At 40.2% G+C, this 23,147-nt stretch overlaps 1 protein-coding gene across 3 annotated transcripts in view; it reads right to left on the minus strand.

The window, feature by feature from the left end:
* Window positions 1–279: 279 nt before the first annotated feature.
* The window catches only part of MTHFS (methenyltetrahydrofolate synthetase), a 53,355-nt gene continuing 30,487 nt past the window's right edge, over window positions 280–23,147 (minus strand). For 2 of the 3 annotated variants that reach the window (XM_036844430.1, XM_036844432.1), the window contains exon 3: window positions 280–773. In XM_036844430.1, coding sequence (XP_036700325.1) covers window positions 541–773 — 233 coding nt within the window. In that variant the 3' untranslated portion in view covers window positions 280–540. Of the gene's footprint in view, window positions 774–6,389; window positions 6,440–23,147 lie in introns of all 3 variants that reach the window. The other variant, XM_036844431.1, reaches the window with a different exon arrangement.

Here is a 23,147-nt window from a genome sequence, read left to right on the forward strand (position 1 = left end):
CTATTGATTTTTTAAAAATTAATTTATTTATTTATTATTTATTTTTGGTTGCATTGGGTCTTTGTTGCTGTGCACAGGCTTTCTCTAGTTGCGGGGAGCAGGGGCTACTCTTCGTTGCAGTGCACAGGCCTCTCACTGTGGTGGCATCTCCTGTTGTGGAGCACGGGCTCTAGGCGCGTGGGCTTCAGCAGTTGTGGCACACGGGATCAGCAGTTGTGGCTCATGGCTCCAGAGTGCAGGCTCAGTAGTTGTGGCACACGGGCTTAGTTGCTCCGTGGCATGTGGAATCTTCCCAGACCAGGGCTTGAACCCGTGTCCCCTGCATTGGCAGGCGGGTTCTTAACCACTGCGCCACCAGGGAAGCCCCTGCTATTGATTTTTTTAAATGGTTTCATGTTCGGTATCTAACAATTACACTGAAAACACTACAGCCCATATTCACATTATTGTGCAATTTCCACTAATTTCTGACAAGGGAAAATACACGTTTGGCTTTTCTCTGGCACAAAACCTTGATTATTTGGCTGTGGTCATCAGGATTTAAGATGCTGAGGAGTCTTCGTAAAGCACTTCATCTACCTTCATGTCATTTTCATCCACGGGGACCTGAAGGCAAATCTGCTCTTTGAAAGCCAAGGCCAGGGTGTAGGGCCTCACATCCTGGGACTGCAGACAGCGCTTCAGGTAGGCATCGTAGTAGCCCTTGCCCCGCCCCAAACGGTTGCCGTGTTTGTCAAACCCAAGACCCGGCATGAAGATGAGATCAAGTCCCCCTGCGGAAATGAGGAATAAATTTACGAAGGTTAATGGTATCTGGAAAAGACTGATCGCTTCCAGATCTGGTTTTTGTTTTTTAATGACATCTACTTTTTTTCTGATTTTTAAAGAAATACGTGATCACTCTAGAAAAATCCTAAAAGTAAAGAGTTGGACAAAGAAAGAAGTAAAAATTACTCAGCAACTAGTAAGTCCGTCATCCATCCCCTAGCCATTCTTTCATGTATACCTGTACAAAAATGCCAGATTCCCAGGCCCCGTCCACACGTAGTTAAAGAGAATCTCCAGGGATAGGGCCTAAGAATTCCTTTTTCTCTAATTTTCTTTCTTTAAGCATACAGCTGACCCTACATACTGTCCCAGGACACTGACAACTGCAGGAGTGGGAGAGGGTCAGAAAGAAGCCAGAAAAGACGGAGCTATTCTCAAAGTCGATGAGCAGAAGGAGGGTTAGCTGTTAAGAGGACCAAGCTTACCCTCTTCATTTCCCCTCTTACTGGAGAGGGAAGGCCAGGTTGTCCTGCTTCCCTGGATTCACGTGAGAGCAACCTTCAACCCACTCAGGAACATTCCAAAGGTACAAGATAGGGTCCCATAATTGGTCCTCTGGCTGGAACTCTCCCAGGGAACACAGGGACCAGAACTGGCCATGGCATCATCAGGGCAGAGCAGGCTGCTGGGGCTCAAGGTAGAAGGCAGGGTCTTGAAAGTTATAAAAAGCTGACCACAGTGAAAGGTGTGATGAATGCTATAAAGGTCACGAGGATGTCCATGGATTTTGTGAGGTCCAGGGAATGGTCCTCCAGCCCCTGGCAGGGAGCATGACGCGCCAGCACTACTCAAGAGCCACATCGCTTATGCAATGCAGCAGTCTGCCCTGTAGCCTTTGTGTACTGAGCCTTGGCCTTTTGAGGGCTGTCCTGGGGGCTTCTGGGTGACCTACAGCTTAGCAAGGGCTAACCACTCACGCAGCATTGCTGGCAAGGACATACCAGGGTTGGAAGCCATGAATTCTCTGGAACGGGATGTTCAGAGTAGAGGTATTCAGACTGCCAGCTAGGCTGGCCCCCACTGTCAGCAGCTGTTATGGCTCCCTGCAGAACTGTGAGGTGAACTCAGCTTCTCTCCGGCTCCCAGCACACACCTGTAATCCCTTGCCTGCAAAAATCTGGCAGAGCACGCCTCAGATTACAGTCCTGACCTTCTCATGGAAACCTGCTCGCCTACTCCAATCCCAACTTGCTAAGAGGCCCTGGTCACTGACTTTCATCTTTCCTCCCTGTCCCTGCCCTGCTCATCTCTCTCGGGAATAATGGTGGCTTGTGCACTTGACTTTGCTTCCTCCAAGTCCTCCTGCTGTTGCCAGAGCACTCCTGGGCTTAAAGTTCAGCTCCGTCATTATACCCAGAACACACACGCACACATCTTTTCCTAGGTTTCTTGCCTCTTTACAGTGTGGCAAAGGTGCTTTGTAAAGTCCTCTGGAGGATACACAGATACATTCCTGCCCTTCAGGAGACGGAGTTCAGTTAACGTAAAAAATGCACACGTGTAACATCCATTCCAATGCAAGGCAGCAGTGCCTGCCAATTGCCCAAAAAGCGTTAGGGACAAGAAGTCCTAGAGACTTCAGCAGAGGGAGAGCGACACGGCTGGGTGGTCAGGGAAGGATCCATGGGCAACTTTGAGTTGACCTAGGTTTTTAAGAATGTGCCAGAGTTGGATCTGAGTGTATTTCAGAAACCAAGGGAAGGATGGCAGGAGCAGAGTGATGAGGAGGGAATAGGGCAGAAGGATCAAGCTGAGGAGTAGCAGAAGGCATGTGGAGTTCATCAGGTAGGGGCATGAAGATTTGGGAGTTAGGGGCAAAGAGACCCCTACAACCCAAAAACAAAGAACCCAATTAAAAAAATGGATGAAAGACTTGAATAGACATTTCTGCAAAGAAGACTAAAAAATGACCAAAAGGTAAATGAAAAGATGCTCAACATCATTAAATCATCAGAGAAATGCAAGTTAACACCTCTATGAGACATCACCTCACACCTGTTAAGACAGCCATATTTTTTAAAAAACAGAAATAATAAATGTTGGCGAGGATGTGGAGAAATTGGAACATTTGTGCATTGTTGCTGGGAATATAAAAGATGCAGCTGCCGTAGAAAACAGTATGGAGAGGTCCTCAAAAATTAAAAATAGATCTACCATATGATCCAGCAATCCCACCTCTGAGTATTTACCCAAAGAACTGAAGTCAGGGTATTGTGAAGAGAGCTTTGTACTCCCATGTTCATTACAGCATTATCACATAGCCAAGAGGTGTTAATAACCTAAATGTCCATCAACAGATAACTGGATAAACAAAATGTGGTACATACAATGCAATATTATTCAACCATGAAAAAAAAGGAAAATGTGTCATACGCCACAACGTAGAAGTACCTTGAGGACATTAGGTGAAGCAAACTAAGCCAGTTGCAGAAGGACAAATACTGCATGATTCCACTTACAGAAGGTATCTAAAGGAGCCAAACTCATAGAAGCAGAAAGTAAAATGGTGGTTGCCAGGGGCTGGGGGAAGAAGTAAATGAAGAGTTAGATCTACTGTACAACATTAACAAGCCTGTACCATATATTTTAAAATCTGTTAAGAGGGTGGATCTCATGTTATGTGTTATTTACCATAATTTTTTTTTTAAGGCAAAGGTAACAAAAGGACAGCCAGGAAAATTTCCATCAGAGTCAACACACGAGAAAAAGAATGTAGAACTTCAGAGCATTCACCTGTGGGCAGTTGGCAGACGAGAACGAAGGAAGGAAACAGAAAGCTAAGGAAACAATGTTCTCAAATCCCTCGCGTTAGAATGAATCCCGCTCCCTCTATTCCTGCTCCTCTCTGCACTGATTATAGCTCTCCCGGAAGTCTACCTTGCACTACAGCTGTTTGTATATGTCTCTGGCTGCCCTACCAGATCAAAAATTTCCTTGAGGACCATAATTTTTTCCAAGTCATCCTCCATGCTTGAATTTTAATAGAATTCTAGGCCAAAGGAACCCTGAAAGATGAGTATATTATATATATTTATTTTTAATTGATTTTCTTTTATGTGGACCATTTTTAAAGTCTTTATTGAATTTGTTACAATACTGCTTTTGTTTTATGTTTTTTGGGTTTTTTGGCCATGAAGGCATGTGGGATCTTAGCTCCCCGACCAGGGAGTAAGGTAAGGGACAAGACAATATCATTAGATTCAGCAACAAGGGAATCAGCAGGGCAAGGATACTTTAAGTGGGAGATGGGGACAGACGCTGAGCTGCAGAATCTTCACTGACCAAAAAAAAAAATGAGGAAAGAGGATTCTACAGGCCTTTATTTATTCTTGAGACTGAAAGTCTGTGCTAGGCACTGAGGATTCAGTTCACCTTCAAAAACATCCTTTTTAACTCTGGCCAAGGAGGCAGCAGCTGGGCCACAGGACAACCTCTTAGGATGCTCTGAATTCAGACTCCCCATCCTGGGTTTTGCAGAAGAATATAATCAGCTCAGCCAGTGGACTATCTTTGCCCTAATACTAAAGAGAAGGCTGAAAACAGTCAGTGTGAGAGCCCAGCAGTTAAACAGAGTCTTCTAACCCTACTTTCAACATGTCCTGTGCAGAGCCTTCTATTTCTTTCTCCTTTCTCTTCTTTCTAAGTAAGGTGTCATGGTCATGTCTCCCACAAAGTCCTCCTCAGGGACTTCGTGACTCAGGGTCTCCTTCTCCAGGCACCTCTCTGCAATATTGCCAGAGTCCTCAGCTCCACTTGTGATTCTGAAGGTGCCATTTCCCCCAGAAGTTCAAACTACTCCACCCCACCTCCAGGCACTGCCGGTCCCAATCCATCCTAAAATGCGGCCTTCATCATGACTCCCATGCCCCAGAACTTTTAGTCAGTAATGATCTCTTAAAGATAACATCCAACTGGGTATGCAGAGCCCACTACACTCTCACCCCAGTCACCTCTCCAACAGTACCTCCCATTAGTTTTACACTGGGAGATCCTAGTTAAATGGATGGACTCGTTGTCCCACAAGCCCACTCCACAACTTCCCGCTTTTGCTCTTGTGACACTATTTTCCATGTCTGTAAGGTCCTTCTAATCTTTTTATTAATTTGTCTAATCATAACAGTCCTAACAAACCTCAGTGAAACTTCCATCTAGTCCTCCCTGCCCATGCGGTTCAGTGTGACCAGCTATTATCCTACACTGCGAGGTGCCCACGGTCCATTAAGTAGGAGGAATCTTTTCCCCTACCTCTGGGAGCAGAGTTGTGTTTCCCCAGAGAGATGCTGAGCTCAGTTCTATTTACTATGAAGGGAAGAATGAAAGTAAAAGACAGAATGAGATGTCTCGTGACCGTATTTATCTTAGTTTCCTGACTATATTCAAGAAGTTACCAATCCCGGGGCTTCCCTGGTGGCGCAGTGGTTAAGAATCCGCCTGCCAGTGCAGGGGACACGGGTTTGAGCCCTGGTCTGGGAAAATCCCACATGCCGCGGAGCAACTAATCCCATGCGCCGCAACTACTGAGGCTGCGCTCTAGAGCCCGTGAGCCACAACTACTGAGCCTGTGTGCTGCAACTACTGAAGCCCATGCGCCTAGAGCTCGTGCTCCGCCACAGGAGAAGTCACCGCAGTAAGAAGCCCGCGCACCACAAAAAAGAGTAGCCCCCACTCACCGCAACTAGAGAAAGCCCGCGTGTAGCAACGAAGACCCAATGCACCAAAAAATAAATTAAATAAGTAAATATATTTAAAAAAAATAATAATAAGTTACCAATCCCACTACTGGGCATATACCCTGAGAAAAGCATAATTCAAAAAGATACATGTACCACAATGTTCATTGCAGCACTATTTACAATAGCCAGGACTTGGAAGCAATCTAAATGTCCATCGACAGATGAATGGATAAGGAAGATGTGGCACATATATACAATGGAATATTACTCAACCATAAAAAGAAATGAAATTGAGTTATTTGTAGTGAGGTAGAGGGACCTAAAGTCTGTCATACAGAGTGAAGTAAGTCAGAAAGAGAAAAACAAATACCATACGCTAACGCATATATATGGAATCTAAAAAAATGGTACTGATGAACCTAGTGGCAGGGCAAGAGTAAAGACGCAGACGTAGAGGACGGACTTGAGGACACAGGAGGGGAAGGGGAAGCTGGGACAAAGTGAGAGAGTAGCGTTGACATACATACACTATCAGATGTAAAACAGACAGCTAGTGGGAATCTGCTGCATAGCACAGGGAGATCAGCTTGGTGCTCTGTGACGACCTAGAGGGGTGGGAAAGGGAGGGCAGGAGGGAGGTGCCAGAGGGAGGGGATATGAGGATATATGTATACATATAGCTGATTCACTTTGTTGTACAGCAGAAACTAACACAACACTGTAAAGCAATTATACTCCAATAAAGATGTTAAAAAAAAAAGAACAAATAGATTATATGAAGGCAGGGCAGGAGCAATAACCTATAAAAGTATTAATTGAGCTTAATGCAAAAATGCAAGAAGAGAGCACTCCAATAAAATATCCTTGCATGAAAAAAAAGGAAGTTACCTGTTCAGACCATCCTACGCAACATCTAACTCTCATCCAAAGTCCAGCTTCTGGAAGAGGAGAAGAAAGCAGAGAAGCTAACACTTGTTAAGTGTCTACAATGTGTCAGGCACTATTCTGTGCCCCAGGGATAGAAGGATGAATTAAATCAGCTGCTCAGTACATCTACCTGGTGAGGCAGGAGGGCAAGGATTACTACTCTCCCCTGAAACTTCACAGGTGAAGAAACATACACAGTGCTCAGAGAGGTCAAATTGCTCCTTAAAGGCATTCAGCTTATAAGAAATGAAGCTGAGGGCCGGCTGCCCAGGTGGATCACGATTTGACAGCACACAGTGCTCCTACTGCCAAAAGGTACAAGTGGCCTTAGGCAAAGGCACAGAGGAAACATGACCAGGGCAAGCGCCTTAGAGACAGTGGAGCAGAGGGGTGGCGTGCGCAGACTTGGAGACAGGCTACCTGGGTCTGAATCCCAGCACTACCACTTATTAGCTATGAAACATCAGTCAAAATTGCCTTCACCTAAAATGGATAAGCATATTATGCTGTAAAGAGTCTCTAAGCTATTAATACCAAATGTCAACTTAATCAATTGCTGCATGCATACTCCTTAGGCCATGTAGAGACACGGGTGCTTCCATTAAACAGGCTGCTCAAACATGAAGAAGCTGAAACCCTAAAATGAAATACAGAATCAATAATTCTTAATAGCTCTTATGGTAGAACTCTCAAAAATCAATACCATATGCTTTGAACTCATTAATGCCTACCTCGGAAAGAACAGATTGAAGCACACCCCCCGAATCACCTGATAAATGGAAAATTTATAAATGGAGTATTTCCTGCCAGATCAATAAACAAAGGATGTCACAGTCACCAATGATTGCAGCCCTCCAGCGTGAGCTGGTGAGCCCTGAGAAAACTCAGGGCTGAAAAGAATACCTGCCATCTAGCAGCCATCAGACTGCAGCCACTCCCTGCGGTGAGCCCTGAGGAAACTCAGGATGTGAAAATACAGGATACAGCCCCCAGATAGCTGAGGTACACATCAAAGGAACGATTTCAGTGAGCCCAGACTCTTGCATCTTCCCATACATAGAAAAGTGCTGATTTCCTTGAGATATCTGGTTTTCTTTGTTTAACAATAATCTTTTGACATTCCTGACTATCTGCCCTTTGTTGAAAAATTCCTATATATCCTGGCTCCTCCCTCGCCCCTTCGGAGCAGTTTCTCAGAGCTATCTGAGATGCTGTCTCTTGGGCTGCAGTCCTCATTTTGCCCCAAATACAACTTAACTCGAAACTCTCACATTGTGCTTTTTTTTTTTAAGTCAACACACTCTTCATAGTAAAACAGTAGAGAGCATACAAGCTAGTAAACAAAACCATTTATGTGATCATAGTCATAAAATATACTCAAGTTCTGATTATATATAAAAATTGGGTTTTCAAAAAATGTATTTCCCTGCAAATCCATAATGCTCTTAAAGAGTATTCAATGAAACCACCTAACACAGACAGCTATTTTTTAAAATCTCATTGTAAATGCACCTCCACTCTTTCTGCTATGTTTGGTCACAATGTATTCTGCCCACTTGGGAACCTCCATATAGAATCAAACACACTATAGTAAAAACCATCTATTAAAGACATGATTATCATATGATTGATATTTCTGTGTTGTTATTATAAGATCCTTTCTTTTAGCACAGGTCCTAACATTCATGTCAAAATACAGGGACTGTATTTGTCACAAGAGCACTGGGACAAGCACCCAACACCATGTGACGCATCCGCTCCCCTAGGATCCCCAGGTATGACAGGTCGCTCCACTAATCAGCTAATGAGGTATTCAGAACGTAAGACAATCTCTGTGGGTCTTATATTTAAAATCTAAGTGTTTCCAAGTTCAAGCTTGTAAACCCTGCAAACACTGACCATGTGTTTAAATGAAGGAAGTAGGAGATGATAGGAATTTAGATTCTTCTAGGTAAAGCTGAGAGCAAAGAAATAAGAAACATGAATAGTATTTGGTGACTTAGCTGCCGAATATCTTACCAACAACATCCTCCTCCTCCTAACCCAGAGAGCCCCGAAAAATATCGAGGACAACAGGACAGAATTTGAGCTAAGATGGATTATAAAGACTGATCACCCTTTTACCTATAATAAATATTGGCAAACCCCTATAAGAATATCTCAGGAAGGATCCGAAAAAAAACCAGTAACAGTGGTTGGCTCTGGAGAAAGGAATCAGGGACCAGGACGACTTACTTGGGTGGGAAGGATACTTTACACTTTCACTCTATCCTTTGGACAGTTTGTATTTTTTACCGTGTGCCTATATAACCAAATTCTGCTAAACCCTTTTAAAACATGAGCCTTCTAGTGTTTCAAGGACAAGAGCCTTGGAGTCTGTATAGCACAGCAGTTGAGTGTGCCGGCTTCTAGAGAGACTGCCTGGGTTTGAATCCCCTAACTACCACTTACTAGCTAAGAAACATTAATCAAGTTACTTACTCTCTCTTAATTCTCAGTTTCTTCTCCTTAAGACGTAAATAATACTACTACCTCCTTTGATAGAGTGACTAAATAAATAAATAAAGGCAGGTATGTAAAAGCTCTAGTAAATGTTCAATAAATGTTAGCTGTTATTATACTTAGGGTATGAATAATACCTATTCGCTTTCTGTGAACTCTGAAAGTTAGTTCTCTTTGAATAATCAAAACAGTCCCAGCACTAATACTCCAACAGAGTTACGGTACGTAGATTTCCAGTTAGCCCAAACCACCTAAAAAAGCAGAGCTGAATAGCTGCAACAGACATTGTTCGGCACATAAAGCCCCAAATATTTACTATCTGGCCCTTTACAGAAAAAGTTTGCAAAGCCCTTCTTTGGAGCATCTACCATAGGTTAAAAAAGAAAAACAAAACAAAACAAAACTATATTTCAGCTTATCCTATCTTCGCAGATATCGACCAAATAAATTTAATTGGAAAAAAAGAATTAAATTGTCTTTATTACAGATATGCAAAAATGCTTTGCAGAAAACAGATCAACAGCAGCAGTAGCTTTATCCAAGTGGCATTTTCTAAATGTTTACTTTGGCTCTGAGTTTGGGATACTTTCACTGTTGTTTATAATCAGATGGACCTTAAAAAGTTCAACAAAACTGAGAAGAAATTATAGAACTTCCTATGATTTTTCACTAACCTCAGGCAACCTCTGGTTGTCTGATTTTTCTCATCTGTAAAATGGATAGACGGAAACCTTCAATTTCCCAGATCTCTTTAGATTCAAAGCTTAGTGATTCTGAGAATTTTAAGGACAATTCCCTGTATATCTGTGTGACACAATCAATAAAGCCAGTCACAAAAAAGCAAATGCTAAATGATTCCACTTATATGAGGTATCTAAAATAGTCAAATTCATAGAAACAGAAAGTAGAACGGGGGTTACCAGGGGCAGGTGGGAGGGGGAAAGGGGGACTGTTAAATGGACACAGTTTCAGTTTTGCAAGATAAAAAGGTTCTGAAGATCTGTTTTACAACAATGTGAATATACTTAACACTACTGAACTTATACACTTAAAGATGGTTAAGAGGAAAACAAAGGAAAGATCAGCAGCTTCAGAGAGCCAGGCTGAGTCTTCAGGAAAAATCAGAACTCCACTGGCAGGTGGGGAAATCACAGAGAACAAGTAGGCAGTATCTTCAAGATTACAGGGGAGAAAGCAAATAGATCTTTTCTGGCACTTAAAAAAACTCTACATACAATATCCCTAGTTAAGCGGTTTTGTTCCTTATAAAATTTATTACAAAACTGCCCGCTCTTCCTACACACTACCAACGATATGTCAGAAGGGACTCCTGAGAGGGCCCTTGTCAGCCAGGTCTCTGGGCTGCAAACGAGACCCAGGACTCTGGATACCACAGTTCTAGCCCTCCCTAGCCAATAGAAAATTGGATTTCCTTCGAAGCTTTTAAAAACCTTTAGAAAGGGTAAAACAAATACGTTCCTTTGCAGTCAAGAAACTGTTCTGTATTTTGATTGTTGTAGTGGTTACACAAATCTATACATGTGACAAAACTGCATAGAAATATGCACACACATACATATAAATGAGTAGATGTTGAAACCTGAATAAGGTTGGTAGATGGTACAAAGTCAATGTCCCATTTTCGACCTTGTACTACAGTTGCGTAAGAGGTTATTATCGAGGGAAACTGGGTGAAGGCTACTTAGGACCTCTCTGTACTATTTTTTTCAACTTACTATTTCAAAACAATAAATCTTTAGAAAAGCATCTCATACTGTGACTTCCAGCTCAAAAAGTCTAAAACCATGATACAACCACTATGTAGAACAGTATGGAGGTTCCTTAAAAAACTAAAAATAGAACTACCATATGATCCAGCAATCCCACTCCTGGGCATGTATCCAGAGAAAACCATAATCCAAAGAGATAAATGCACCCAATGTTCATTGCAGCACTATTTACACTAGCCAAGACATGGAAGCAACCTAAGTGTCCATTGACAGATGAATGGATAAAGAAGATGTGGTACTTACATACAATGGAATATTACTCAGCCATGAAATAATGCCACCTGCAGCAACATGGGTAGACCTAGAGATTATCATACTAAGTGAAGTAAGTCGGATAGAGACAGACAAATATCATATGATTATCTCTCATATGTGATATCTAATTTTTTTAAATGATACAAATGAATTTATTTACAAGACAGAAACAGACTTACAGATATCAAAAACACACTTACAGTTACCACAGGGGAAACGTTGGCGGGGGAGGGATAAATCAGAAGCTTGGAATGAATGCACACACTACTATATCTGACAGATAATCAACAAAGACCTACTGTATGGCACAGGAAACTCTACTCAATATTCTGTGATGTCCTATATGAGAAAAGAATCTAAAAAAAATGAATATATGTATATGTATAACTGAATCACTTTGCTGTACACCTGAAACTAACACAACATTGTAAATCAACTATACTCCAATAAAATTTTTAGAAAAAGTCTAAAGCCAAACCAGCCCAAATCTACCCTCAATCTTACCTTCGTTTCATTGACCTTAAACTCTAAACAAAATCACCTTTTCGCCAGGTGTCCTGATAGATTCACTTTCTAGCCTTCACAGGCTTGTCCCATATTTCGAGTCTCTGTACTTTATGGAAGTCCCACCCCATCTTTAAGACTCAGCTCGGGCTTCCCTGGTGGCGCAGTGGTTGAGTGTCTGCCTGCCAACGCAGGGGACACAGATTCGAGCCCTGGTCTGGGAAGATCCCACATGCCGCGGAGCAACTAGGCCCGTGAGCCACAACTACTGAGCCTGCGCGTCTGGAGCCTGTGCTCCGCAACAAGAAAGGCCGCGATAGTGAGAGGCCTGTGCACCGCGATGAAGAGTGGTCCCCACTTGCCGCAACTAGAGAAAGCCCTCGCACAGAAACGAAGACCCAACACAGCCAAAAATAAATAGATAAGTAAGTAAATAAAGGAGTTCCTTATAAAAAAATTTTTTTTAAAAAGTAACTGAAAATGGTTCATAGATTTAAAAAAAAAAAAAAGACTCAGCCCATGGGTACTTCCTTCACCTTCACATCAATCCACATGGGCTCTCACTCCTCCAAAATCCAGTGAGCACTGATGTCAGAGGGGTAGGTGCTTAGCATATGTACCCTGGAAGCTTCCACCTCTGCAATGAAGATTAAATGGCCCATGTTTTTTTTTATAAGCAGATACTGATAGGGAAGAGTCAGCTGATTAAAGGAAGGATATTTCTCTGAAACTGTCATTTTGCCCACTTCATAACTTTGTCTAAAGTTGCCCTTAAATGTTACCCTGGTTTCTTTACCCTGAATTCTCATAAGACAGAATAAAAAAAACATTTTTCTATTACTTGGTGTATTTACTGGAAAAGATTATAGATTCTTGGATAATATTTTCTTACACAGGTGGTACTGAATGATTTATATCATTTCTCTTAAACATAACCAAATAGGCTGTGCAGAGAGTGGGCAGGGAGTTATTCCATTGGCCGTATACAAGTTCTGATGTTATATCTACAGTATGAAGAACAGGACATTCTATCAAAGGTCACTTTCATATCCAATAATTCTACATTCAGGTAACAAAAGCCAACTGTTTTCTGTTCATTTCACCCAATTATTATTATAATCTAAGAATCTAACATCTTGTTCATAAAAACTTTTTAATATTTACCTACCCAAACAAATGGAAGAGCATCTGCTTCCCTTTCTCCCAAATACAGCTTCTATACTGGACTCTACATATTTTCTTCTCTGTGGTTTTGGTGACTATCTTTTACCAGTCTTTCAGAGACAGGGTCTTTCAGAAACAGGAACACCTGAGATTCGGCCTCACTCTGTGTGACTGGGTGACCTTGGACAGGTCATTTCCCATCTACTACACCTGTTCTTTCTTCTGCAAAATCAAAGGATTGACTTAGATGATCTCCAAAATCTCTTCCAGTTCAAATAATCCCCGGTATGCTAATTAAATGACTAAAGAATATATAAATGTGGGAGACTGGAGACAAAACCTCCACCTCAGACTAATAAATTTATAAAACACTGACATCTACTGGAAATTGGTGAAACTACTCAGCCCATCCAAAATATAGCAGCCTTTAAAAACCTAGTCTTAGATACCTCACTTTGAAGACATGTTATCAAAGATGCAAGTTTCTTATGAAATTAAGTTTTCTAAAATTTCATTTTATAGAACTTAAAATTTTGAAGGAAATAACTTTAAAATTACTTCAGAGACTTCTGGAACCGTAAGTCTGGTTCAAATAGAACCATTTAGAAATTTGAGCCTAGGTTCCTAAGCCTTCTTATATGACAAAAATAACCAACTTGAAAATATAATGGAGGAGGAGCTTCAAGATGGCGGAAGAGTAAGACATGGAGATCACCTTCCTCCCCACGAATACATCAGAAATACATCTACATGTGGAACAACCGCTGCAGAACACCTATTGAGTGCTGGCAGAAGAACTCAGACCTCCCAAAAGGTCTTTTTAAAAAGTTTCATCATGGGGGGCCCTGAACCAAGATGGCAGAGTAGAAGGACGTGCTCTCATTCCCTCTTGCAAGAACACCAGAATCACAAATAGCTGCTGGACAATCATCAACAGGAAGACACTGGAACTCACCAAAAAGGATACCCCACATCCAAAGAGAAAAGAAAAGCCACAATGAGACGGTAAGAGGGGTGCAATCACAGTAAAATCAAATCCCATAACTGCTGCGTGGGTGACTCACAAACTGGAGAACACTTATACCACAGACATCCACCTACTGAAGTGAAGGTTCTGAGCCCAATGTCAGGCTTCCCAACCTGGGGGTCCGGCAATGGGATGAGGAATTCCTAGAGAATCAGACTTTGAAGGCTAGTGGGATTTGATTGCAGGACTTCGACAGGACTGGGGGAAACAGAGACTCCACTCTTGGAGGGCACACACAAAGTAGTGTGCGCATCAGGACCCAGGGGAAGGGGCAGTGACCCCAGGGGAGACTGAACCAGACGTACCTGCTAGTGTTGGGGGGTCTCCTGCAGAGGCGGGGGGTGGCTGTGCATGACCGTGGGGACAAGGACACTGGCAGCAGAAGTTCTGGGAAGTACTCCTTGGCATAAGCCCTCCCAGAGTCTGCCATTAGCCCCACCAAAGAGCCCAGGTAGGCTCCAGTGTTGGATTACCTCAGGCCAGACAAGCAACAGGGAGAGAACCCAGCCCCACCCATCAGCAGTCAAGCAGATTAAAGTTCTACTGAGCTCTGCCCACCAGAGAGTGGGCAGACTGCCCACCACCAGTCCCTCCCATCAGGAAACTTCCACAAGCCTCTTAGATAGCCTCATCCACCAGCGGGCAGACAGCAGAAGCAAGAAGAACTACAATCCTGCAGCCTGTGGAACAAAAACCACATTCACAGAAAGACAGACAAGATGAAAAGGCAGAGGGCTACGTACCAGATGTAGGAACAAGATAAAACCCCAGAAAAACAACCAAATGAAGTGGCGATAGGCAACCTTCCAGAGAAAGAATTCAGAAAATTGATAGTGAAGATGATCCAGGACCTCGGAAAAAGAATGGAGGCAAAGATCGAGAAGATGCAAGAAATGTTTAACAAAGACCTAGAAGAATTAAAAAACAAACAAACAGAGATGAACAATACAATAACTGAAATGAAAACTACACTAGAAGGAATCAATAGCAGAATAACTGAGGCAGGAGAACGGATAAGTGACCTGGGAAACAGAATGGTGGAATTCACTGCTGTGGAACAGAATAAAGAAAAAAGAATGAAAAGAAATGAAGACAGCCTAAGAGACCTCTGGGACAACATTAAATGCGACAACATTCGTATTATAGAGGTCTCAGAAGGAGAAAAGAGAAAGGACCAGAGAAAATATTTGAAGAGATTATAGTCGAAAACTTCCCTAACATGGGAAAGGAAATAGCCACCCAAGTCCAGAAAGTGCAGAGAGTCCCATACAGGATAAACCCAAGGAGAAACACACCGAGACACATAGTAATCAAATTGGCAAAAATTAAAGACAAAGAAAAACTACTGAAAGCAGCAAAGGAAAAATGACAAATAACATACAAGGGAACTCCCATAAGGTTAACAGCTGATTTCTCAGCAGAAACTCTACAAGCCAGAAAGGAGTGGCATGATATACTTAAAGTGATGAAAGGGAAGAACCTACAACCAAGATTACTCTATCCGGCAAGGATCTCATTCAGATTCGATGGAGAAATCAAAAGCTTTACAGACAAGCAAAAGCTAAGAGAATTCAGCACCACCAAACCAGCTCTACAACAAATGCTAAAGGAACTTCTCTAAGTGGGAAACACAAGAGAAGAAAAGGACCTACAGAAACAAACCCAAAACAATTAAGAAAATGGTCATAGGAACAGACATATCAATAATTACCTTAAACGTGAATGGATTAAATGCTCCAACCAAAAGACACAGGCTTGCTGAATGGATACAAAAACAAGACCCATATATATGCTGTCTACAAGAGACCCACTTCAGACCTAGGGACGCATACAGACTGAAAGTGAGGGGATGGAAAAAAATATTTCATGCAAATGGAAATCAAAAGAAAGCTGGAGTAGCAATAGTCATATCAGATAAAATAGACTTTAAAATAAAGAATGTTACAAGAGGCAAGGAAGGACACTACATAATGATCAAGGGATCAATCTAAGAAGAAGATATAACAATTATAAATATATATGCACCCAACATAGGAGCACCTCAATACATAAGGCAACTGTTAACAGCTATAAGAGAGAAAATCGACAGTAACACAATAATAGTGGGGGACTTTAACACCCCACTTACACCAATGGACAGATCATCCAAAATGAAAATAAATAAGGAAACAGAAGGTTTAAATGACACAACAGACCAGACAGATGTAATTGATATTTACAGGACATTCCATCCAAAAACAGCAGATTACACTTTCTGCTCAAGTGTGCACGGAACATTCTCCAGGATAGATCACATCTTGGGTGACAAATCAAGCCTCAGTAAATTTTAGAAAATTAAAATCATACCAAGCATCTTTTCTGACCACAATGCTATGAGATTAGAAATCAATTACAGGGAAAAAACCGTAAAAAACACAAACACATGGAGGCTAAACAATATGCTACTAAATAACCAAGAGATCACTGAAGAAATCAAAGAGGAAATCAAGAAATACCGAGAGGCAAATGACAATGAAAACATGATGATCCAAAACCTATGGGATGCAGCAAAAGCAGTTCTAAGAGGGAAGTTTAGAGCTATACAAGCCTACCTCAAGAAACAAGAAAAATCTCAAATAAACAATCTAAGCTTACACCTAAAGGAACTAGAGAAAGAAGAACAAACGAAACCCAAAGTTAGTAGAAGGAAAGAAATCATAAAGATCAGACCAGAAATAAATGAAATAGAAACAAAGAAAACAATAGCAAAGATCAATAAAACTAAAAGCTGGTTCTTTGAGAAGATAAACAAAATTGATAAACCATTAGCCAGACTCATTAAGAAAAAGAGGGAGAGGACTCAAATCAATAAAATTAGAAATGAAAAAGGAGAAGTTACAACAGACACCGCAGAAAGACAAAGCATCCCAAGAGACTACTACAAGCAGCTCTATGCCTATAAAATGGACAACCTGGAAGAAATGGACAAATTCTTGGAAAGGTATAACCTTCCAAGACTGAACCAGGAAGAAAGAGAAAATATGACCAGACCAATCACAAGCACTGAAATTGAAACTGTGATTAAAAATCTTCCAACAAACAAAAGTCCAGGACCAGATGGCTTTACAGGTGAATTCTATCAAACATTTAGAGAAAAGCTAACACCCATCCTTCTCAAACTCTTCCAAAAAATTGCAGAGGAAGGAACACTCCCAAACTCATTCTATGAGGCCACCATCACCCTGATACCAAAACCAGACAAAGATACTACAAAAAAAGAAAATTACAGACCAATATCACTGATGAATAGAGATGCAAAACTCCTCAACAAAATACTAGCAAACAGAATCCAACAACACATTAAAAGGATCATACACCATGATCAAGTGGGATTTATCCCAGGGATACAAGGATTCTTCAATATACGCAAATCAATCAATGTGATACACCATATTAACAACTGAAAAATAAAAACCATATGATCATCTCAATAGATGCAAAAAATGCTTTTGACAAAATTCAACACCCATTTATGATAAAAACTCTCCAAAAAGTGGGCACAGAGGGAACCTACCTCAACATAATAAAGGCCATATATGACAAACCCACAGCAAACATCATTCGCAATGGTGAAAAACTGAAAGCATTTCCTCTAAGATCAGGAACCAGACAAGGATGTTCACTCTCACCACTATTATTCAACATAGTTTTGGAAGTCCTAGCCATGGTAATCAGAGAAGAAAAAGAAATAAAAGGGATACAAATTGGAAAAGAAGAAGTAAAACTGTCACTGTTTGCAGATGACATGATACTATACATAGAGAATCCTAAAGATGCCACCAGAAAACTACTACAGCTAATCAATGAATTTGGTAAAGATGCAGGATACAAAATTAATGCACAGAAATCTCTTGCATTCCTATACACTAATGATGAAAAATCTGAAAGAGAAATTAAGGAAACACTCCCATTTACCACTGAAACAAAAAGAATAAAATACCTAGGAATAAACCTACCTAGGGAGACAAAAGACCTGTATGCAGAAAACTATAAGACACTGTTGAAAGAAATTAAAGATGATACCAACAGATGGAGAGATATACCATGTTCTTGGATTGGAAGAATCAATATTGTGAAAATGACTATACTACCTAAAGCAATCTACAGATTCAATGCAATCCCTATCAAATTACCAATGGCATTTTTTACGGAACTAGAACAAAAAATCTTAAAATTTGTATGGAGACACAAAATACCCTGAGTAGCCAAAGCAGTCTTGAGGGAAAAAAACGGAGCTGGAGAAATCAGATTCCCTGACTTCAGACTATACTACAAAGCTACAGTAATCAAGACAATATGGTCCTGGCACAAAAACAGAAACATAGATCAATGGAACAAGATAGAAAGCCCAGAGATAAACCCACACACATATGGTCAACTAATCTATGACAAAGGAGGCAAGGATATACAATGGAGGAAAGACAGTCTCTTCAACAAGTGGTGCTGGGAAAACTGGACAGCTACGTGTAAAAGAATGAAATTAGAACACTCCCTAACACCATACATAAAAATAAACTCAAAATGGATTAGAGACCTAAATGTAAGACCAGACATTAGAAAACTCTTAGAGGAAAACATAGGAAGAACACTCTTTGACATAAATCACAGCAAGATCTTTTATGATCCACCTCGTAGAGTAATGGAAATAAAAACAAAAATAAACAAATGGGACCTAATGAAACTTCAGAGCTTTTGCACAGCAAAGGAAACCATAAACAAGACGAAAAGACAACCCTCAGAATGGGAGAAGGTATTTGCAAACGAATCAACGGACAAAGGATTAATCTCCAAAATATATAAACAGCTCATGCAGCTCAATATTAAAAAAACAAACAACCCAATCCAAAAATGGGCAGAAGACCTAAATAGACATTTCTCCAAAGAAGACATACAGATGGCCAAGAAGCACATGAAAAGCTGCTCACCATCACTAATTATTAGAGAAATGCAAATCAAAACTACAATGAGGTATCACCTCACACCAGTTAGAATGGGCATCATCAGAAAATCTACAAACAACAAATGCTGGAGAGGGTGTGAAGAAAAGGTAACCCTCTTGCACGGTTGGTGGGAATGTAAATTGATACAGCCACTATGGAGAACAGTATGGAGGTTCCTTAAAAAACTAAAAATAGAATCACCTTATGATCCAGCAATCCCACTACTCAGCATATACCCAGAGAAAACCATAATTCAAAAGGACACATGCACCCCAATGTTCATTGCAGCACTCTTTACAATAGCCAAGTCATGGAAGCAACCTAAATGCCCATCGACACACGAATGGATAAAGAAGATGTGGTACATGTATACAATGGAATATTACTCAGCTATTAAAAGGGAACGAAATTGGGTCATTTGTTGAGACGTGGATGGATCTAGAGACTGTCACACAGAGTGAAGTAAGTCAGAAAGAGAAAAACAAACATCGTATATTAACGCATATATGTGGAACCTAGAAAAACAGTACAGATTAAACAGTTTGCAGGGTAGAAATTGAGACACAGACGTAGAGAACAAACGTATGGACACCAAGGGGGGAAAGCGGCGGGGGGGTGGTGGTGGTGGTGTGATGAATTGAGTGATTGGGATTGCCATGTATACACTGATGTGTATAAAATTGATGACTAATAAGAACCTGCTGTATAAAAAAATAAATAAAATAAAATTCAAAAATTAAAAAAATATATAATGGAAAAAATTCCATTTGCAACAACAAATACTAATTGATTAGGAATACACTTATCAAGAAATGGGCAGAAACAACATGATTAAAAGCAAAAACATCTATAAAAGAGCAAAGAAAAAGCCTTGATTAGGGAAGCATGCCATATTCCAGGAGAAGGCTGATGTAAAGAAATCCATTTCCGCCAAACTAATCTAAAAATCTGACACAATTCCAACCAAGGTCTCTAGAGGATCTGAGGGGAGAAACTGACAAAATAATTTTAAAGTTAATCTCAAAAATGAATGCTAAGAGTAGTCAGCCAAGTTTTTTTTAAATAAGAATAACGGGGCAGGACTTATTCTACCACGTATTAAAATACATTAAACAGCCTTTATACAGCTATGTTAATCAAAACACCATAGCACTAGTGCCAGAATAAGCAAACAGATCACTGGAAAAGAACTAAAATGTCCAAAAACAGACCCAAACATATACAAGAATTTATACATGAAAATGGTGCCATTTCATACCAGCAAGAAAGGGGTATATTATTCACTAAATGGTGTTAGGACACCTGGCTATTTTTTTAATAAAAAGTTAGGTTCCTTCTCTATACATTAACGCACATTCAAAAAGGATTAAGACTTTAATATTAAAAAACATGAAATAATAGGATAAAATGAAAATTTACAGATTTTCAAGAATAAAGAAAGATTCCCTAAAAAGAAGCCAAAGGTAAAGACAGTAAAGGAAAAGACTGACAGATTTCACTAATAAAATTTTAAAATATCTGTATCCCCCCAAAAATAAAAACATATACAAAATTGAAAAGAAAATAATAAAATGGATAAAAATATTTGCAGCATACATGACAGACTAATGATTAAATTTAATATATAAATAATTGTTACCAACCAGAAAGGAAATGATGAAAAAAAAAAAAAAAAAGATAAATTCTCCAAAAGAAATGGGGCCAAAAAAGCACTTTATAAAAGACAAATTAGGAAGGGTTAAAGAACATATAGAGAAAAGAGAACCTTTGTACACTGTTGGTGGGAATGTAAATTGGTACAGCCACTAGGGAAAACAGTATGGAGATTTCTCGAAAAACTAAAAATAGAGCTACCATACGATCCAGCTCCACTCCTGGGTATAGATCCAGAAAAAATGAAAACACTAATTTGAAAAGGTACATGTACACCAATATTCATAGCAGCACATTTACAATAGCCAAGATATGGAAGCAACCCAACTGCCCATCAACAGATGAATGGATAAAGAAGATGTGTGGGTGTGTGTGTGTGTGTGTGTGTGTGTGTATATCTATATATATATAATGGAATATTACTCAGCCATAAAAAGGAATGAAATTCTGCCATTTGCAGCAACATGGATGGACCCAGAGAACATTATGCTTAGTGAAATAAGTCAGAGAAAGACAAATATTATATGATGTCACTCATACATGGGATCCAAAAGATAATACAAATGAATGTATGTGCAAAACAGAAACAGATTCCAGATATAGAAAACAAACTTGTAGTTACCAAAGGGGAATGGAAAGGGGGGAGGGGCAAATTAAGGGTATGGGATTAAGACATACCAACTACTACGTATAAAATAGATAAGCAACAGAATATTTTATATAACACAGGGGATTATAGCCGTTATCTTGTAATAACTTTTCATAGAGTATAATCTGTAAAAATACTGATTCACAATGCTGTATACCTGAAACTAATATTGTAAATCAACTATACTTCAATAAAAAAACATACAAAAGCTTATTATACATTTTGACATTTTCCATAATGAACACATATTAACCACTGTTAATTTTCTGAAGGAGGAAATTATAATAAAATTGAGGATTACTCTTTTGATTAATTCTTCAAAACAAAACCAGAAACATTGATAAATCAAAACTAAGATATTTCTAAGGTTGAAAAAATTCAAGCAGTAGGGCTCATAAGATGACCTAAATGAATTTCTTCAGAGACTGTTAACCAACTTTTTCAATCTATTTATACATTGAGTATACTTTCAATATACTAGTCAGGTTTCCTGTGGCAATGCACCTTTTTGAGAAACTTATTAAAAGGGATATATTTCCTCCCAATAAAACCTCATAACAAACTACTATTCACACTTAAAGACTCGGCTCAGATAGTACTTCTCTTCCCAAACACTTCCGGGCAAAGAGAACCCTGTCCTGGGTCCCCAGAGCACTCTGGGCGCATACCACCCCCAGCCCCCCACCCCCCGTAATTGTTACAATCAGGACTGAAATCGCTATTTCATGTAAAAGAGTAGTGATCCTCATCAATCATCAAGCACTATGTACTAGGCATTGTACTAAAAGCTTTATACAAATTTTATTTCATCTTCATAACAATGCAGTGAAACAGATACCCATTTTCAAATGAAGGAACAGAGACTTAGAAAGAAGAGGGGGTTTACTCATGTCCATTTGGCTAGTACACAGCAGGACCAGTAAACAAACCCAGCTCCATCTGAGACCAAAACCCCACTCTTTTTTTTTTGTGGCTCTGTTGGGTCTTTGTTGCTGCACGCGGGCTTTCTCTAGTTGTGGCGAGCGGGGGCTACTCTTTGTTGCGGTGGGCATGCTTCTCACTGCGGTGGCTTCTCTTGTTGTGGAGCACGGGCTCTAGGCGTGCGGGCTTCAGTAGTTGTGGCACGAGGGCTCACTAGTTGTGGCTTACGGGCTCTAGAGTGCAGGCTCAGTAGTTGTGGCACACGGGCTTAGTCGTTCCACGGCATGTGGGATCTTCCTGGACCAGGGATCGAACCCGTGTCCCCTGCATTGGCAGGCGGATTCTTAACCACTGCGCCACCAGGGAAGTCCCCAAAACCCCACTCTTAACCACCCTTCATCCTCCCTGTCCACACAGCTGCCTGCCACAACAAACTGAGCCCCTCATGGCCAGAAATTGCTGCCCCTTATGTATTTTTTCTTTTCCGCAGTATCACTTGGGGTCTGGCACATGACAGGTGGTCATGAGTGTGCACGCATTCATTGTTTCTTTCTTTTTTCTTTCATTCATTCATTCATCCAGGGAAAGATCAAAATACTCTTATATGACGGTGGTGAGCATGTAAAGTGGCCGAGCCTTTTTTGGAAAGCAATAGGGAAATATCTATAAAAGTTTAGAATCCATAGCCATTCCACTGCCAGGAATTGGTCTTATTTGCTTAAGTATGCAAAAATATATGAGGATATTCTTTATGTCACTGTTTGTAACATTTTTCAAAAGGAAGCAATTTAAATGGCCATCAGCAGAGCATTGGTTAAATGAATTAGATGCTATGCAACCATGTAAAACACTATGAGAGATGTACCTGTGCTGCTTGGGAAAGAATTCTAAGGTTTATTAGCAAGTGAAAAAGCAAGATGTAGAAAAGAATGTAGAGTATAAAACTTACCTGTATAATTTTTTTTTTAAAGAATGCATCCATATAGATCTAGAAGGATACCCAAGTATGTTAACAGCAGTCATACTTGGGGAACAGCCTGGAAAGAGGTGAGGTGATATTTTTACTTTTCATCTACACCCTTTCTAAACCACTGAAATTATTTACCATGGGCCTGCAATTACTTTTATGGATTAATGGATTAAATGTTGCTCTACTATTGTGAGGTTCTTCTTTTTTTTAATTAATTTTTATTAGAGTATAGTTGCTTTAAAATGTGTTAGTTTCTACTGTACAGCAAAATGAATCAGCTATACATATACATATAGCCCCTCCTT

Source organism: Balaenoptera musculus, chromosome 2 (assembly GCF_009873245.2).
Source record: "Balaenoptera musculus isolate JJ_BM4_2016_0621 chromosome 2, mBalMus1.pri.v3, whole genome shotgun sequence".
In the NCBI taxonomy this organism is placed as follows: Eukaryota; Metazoa; Chordata; class Mammalia; order Artiodactyla; family Balaenopteridae; genus Balaenoptera; species Balaenoptera musculus.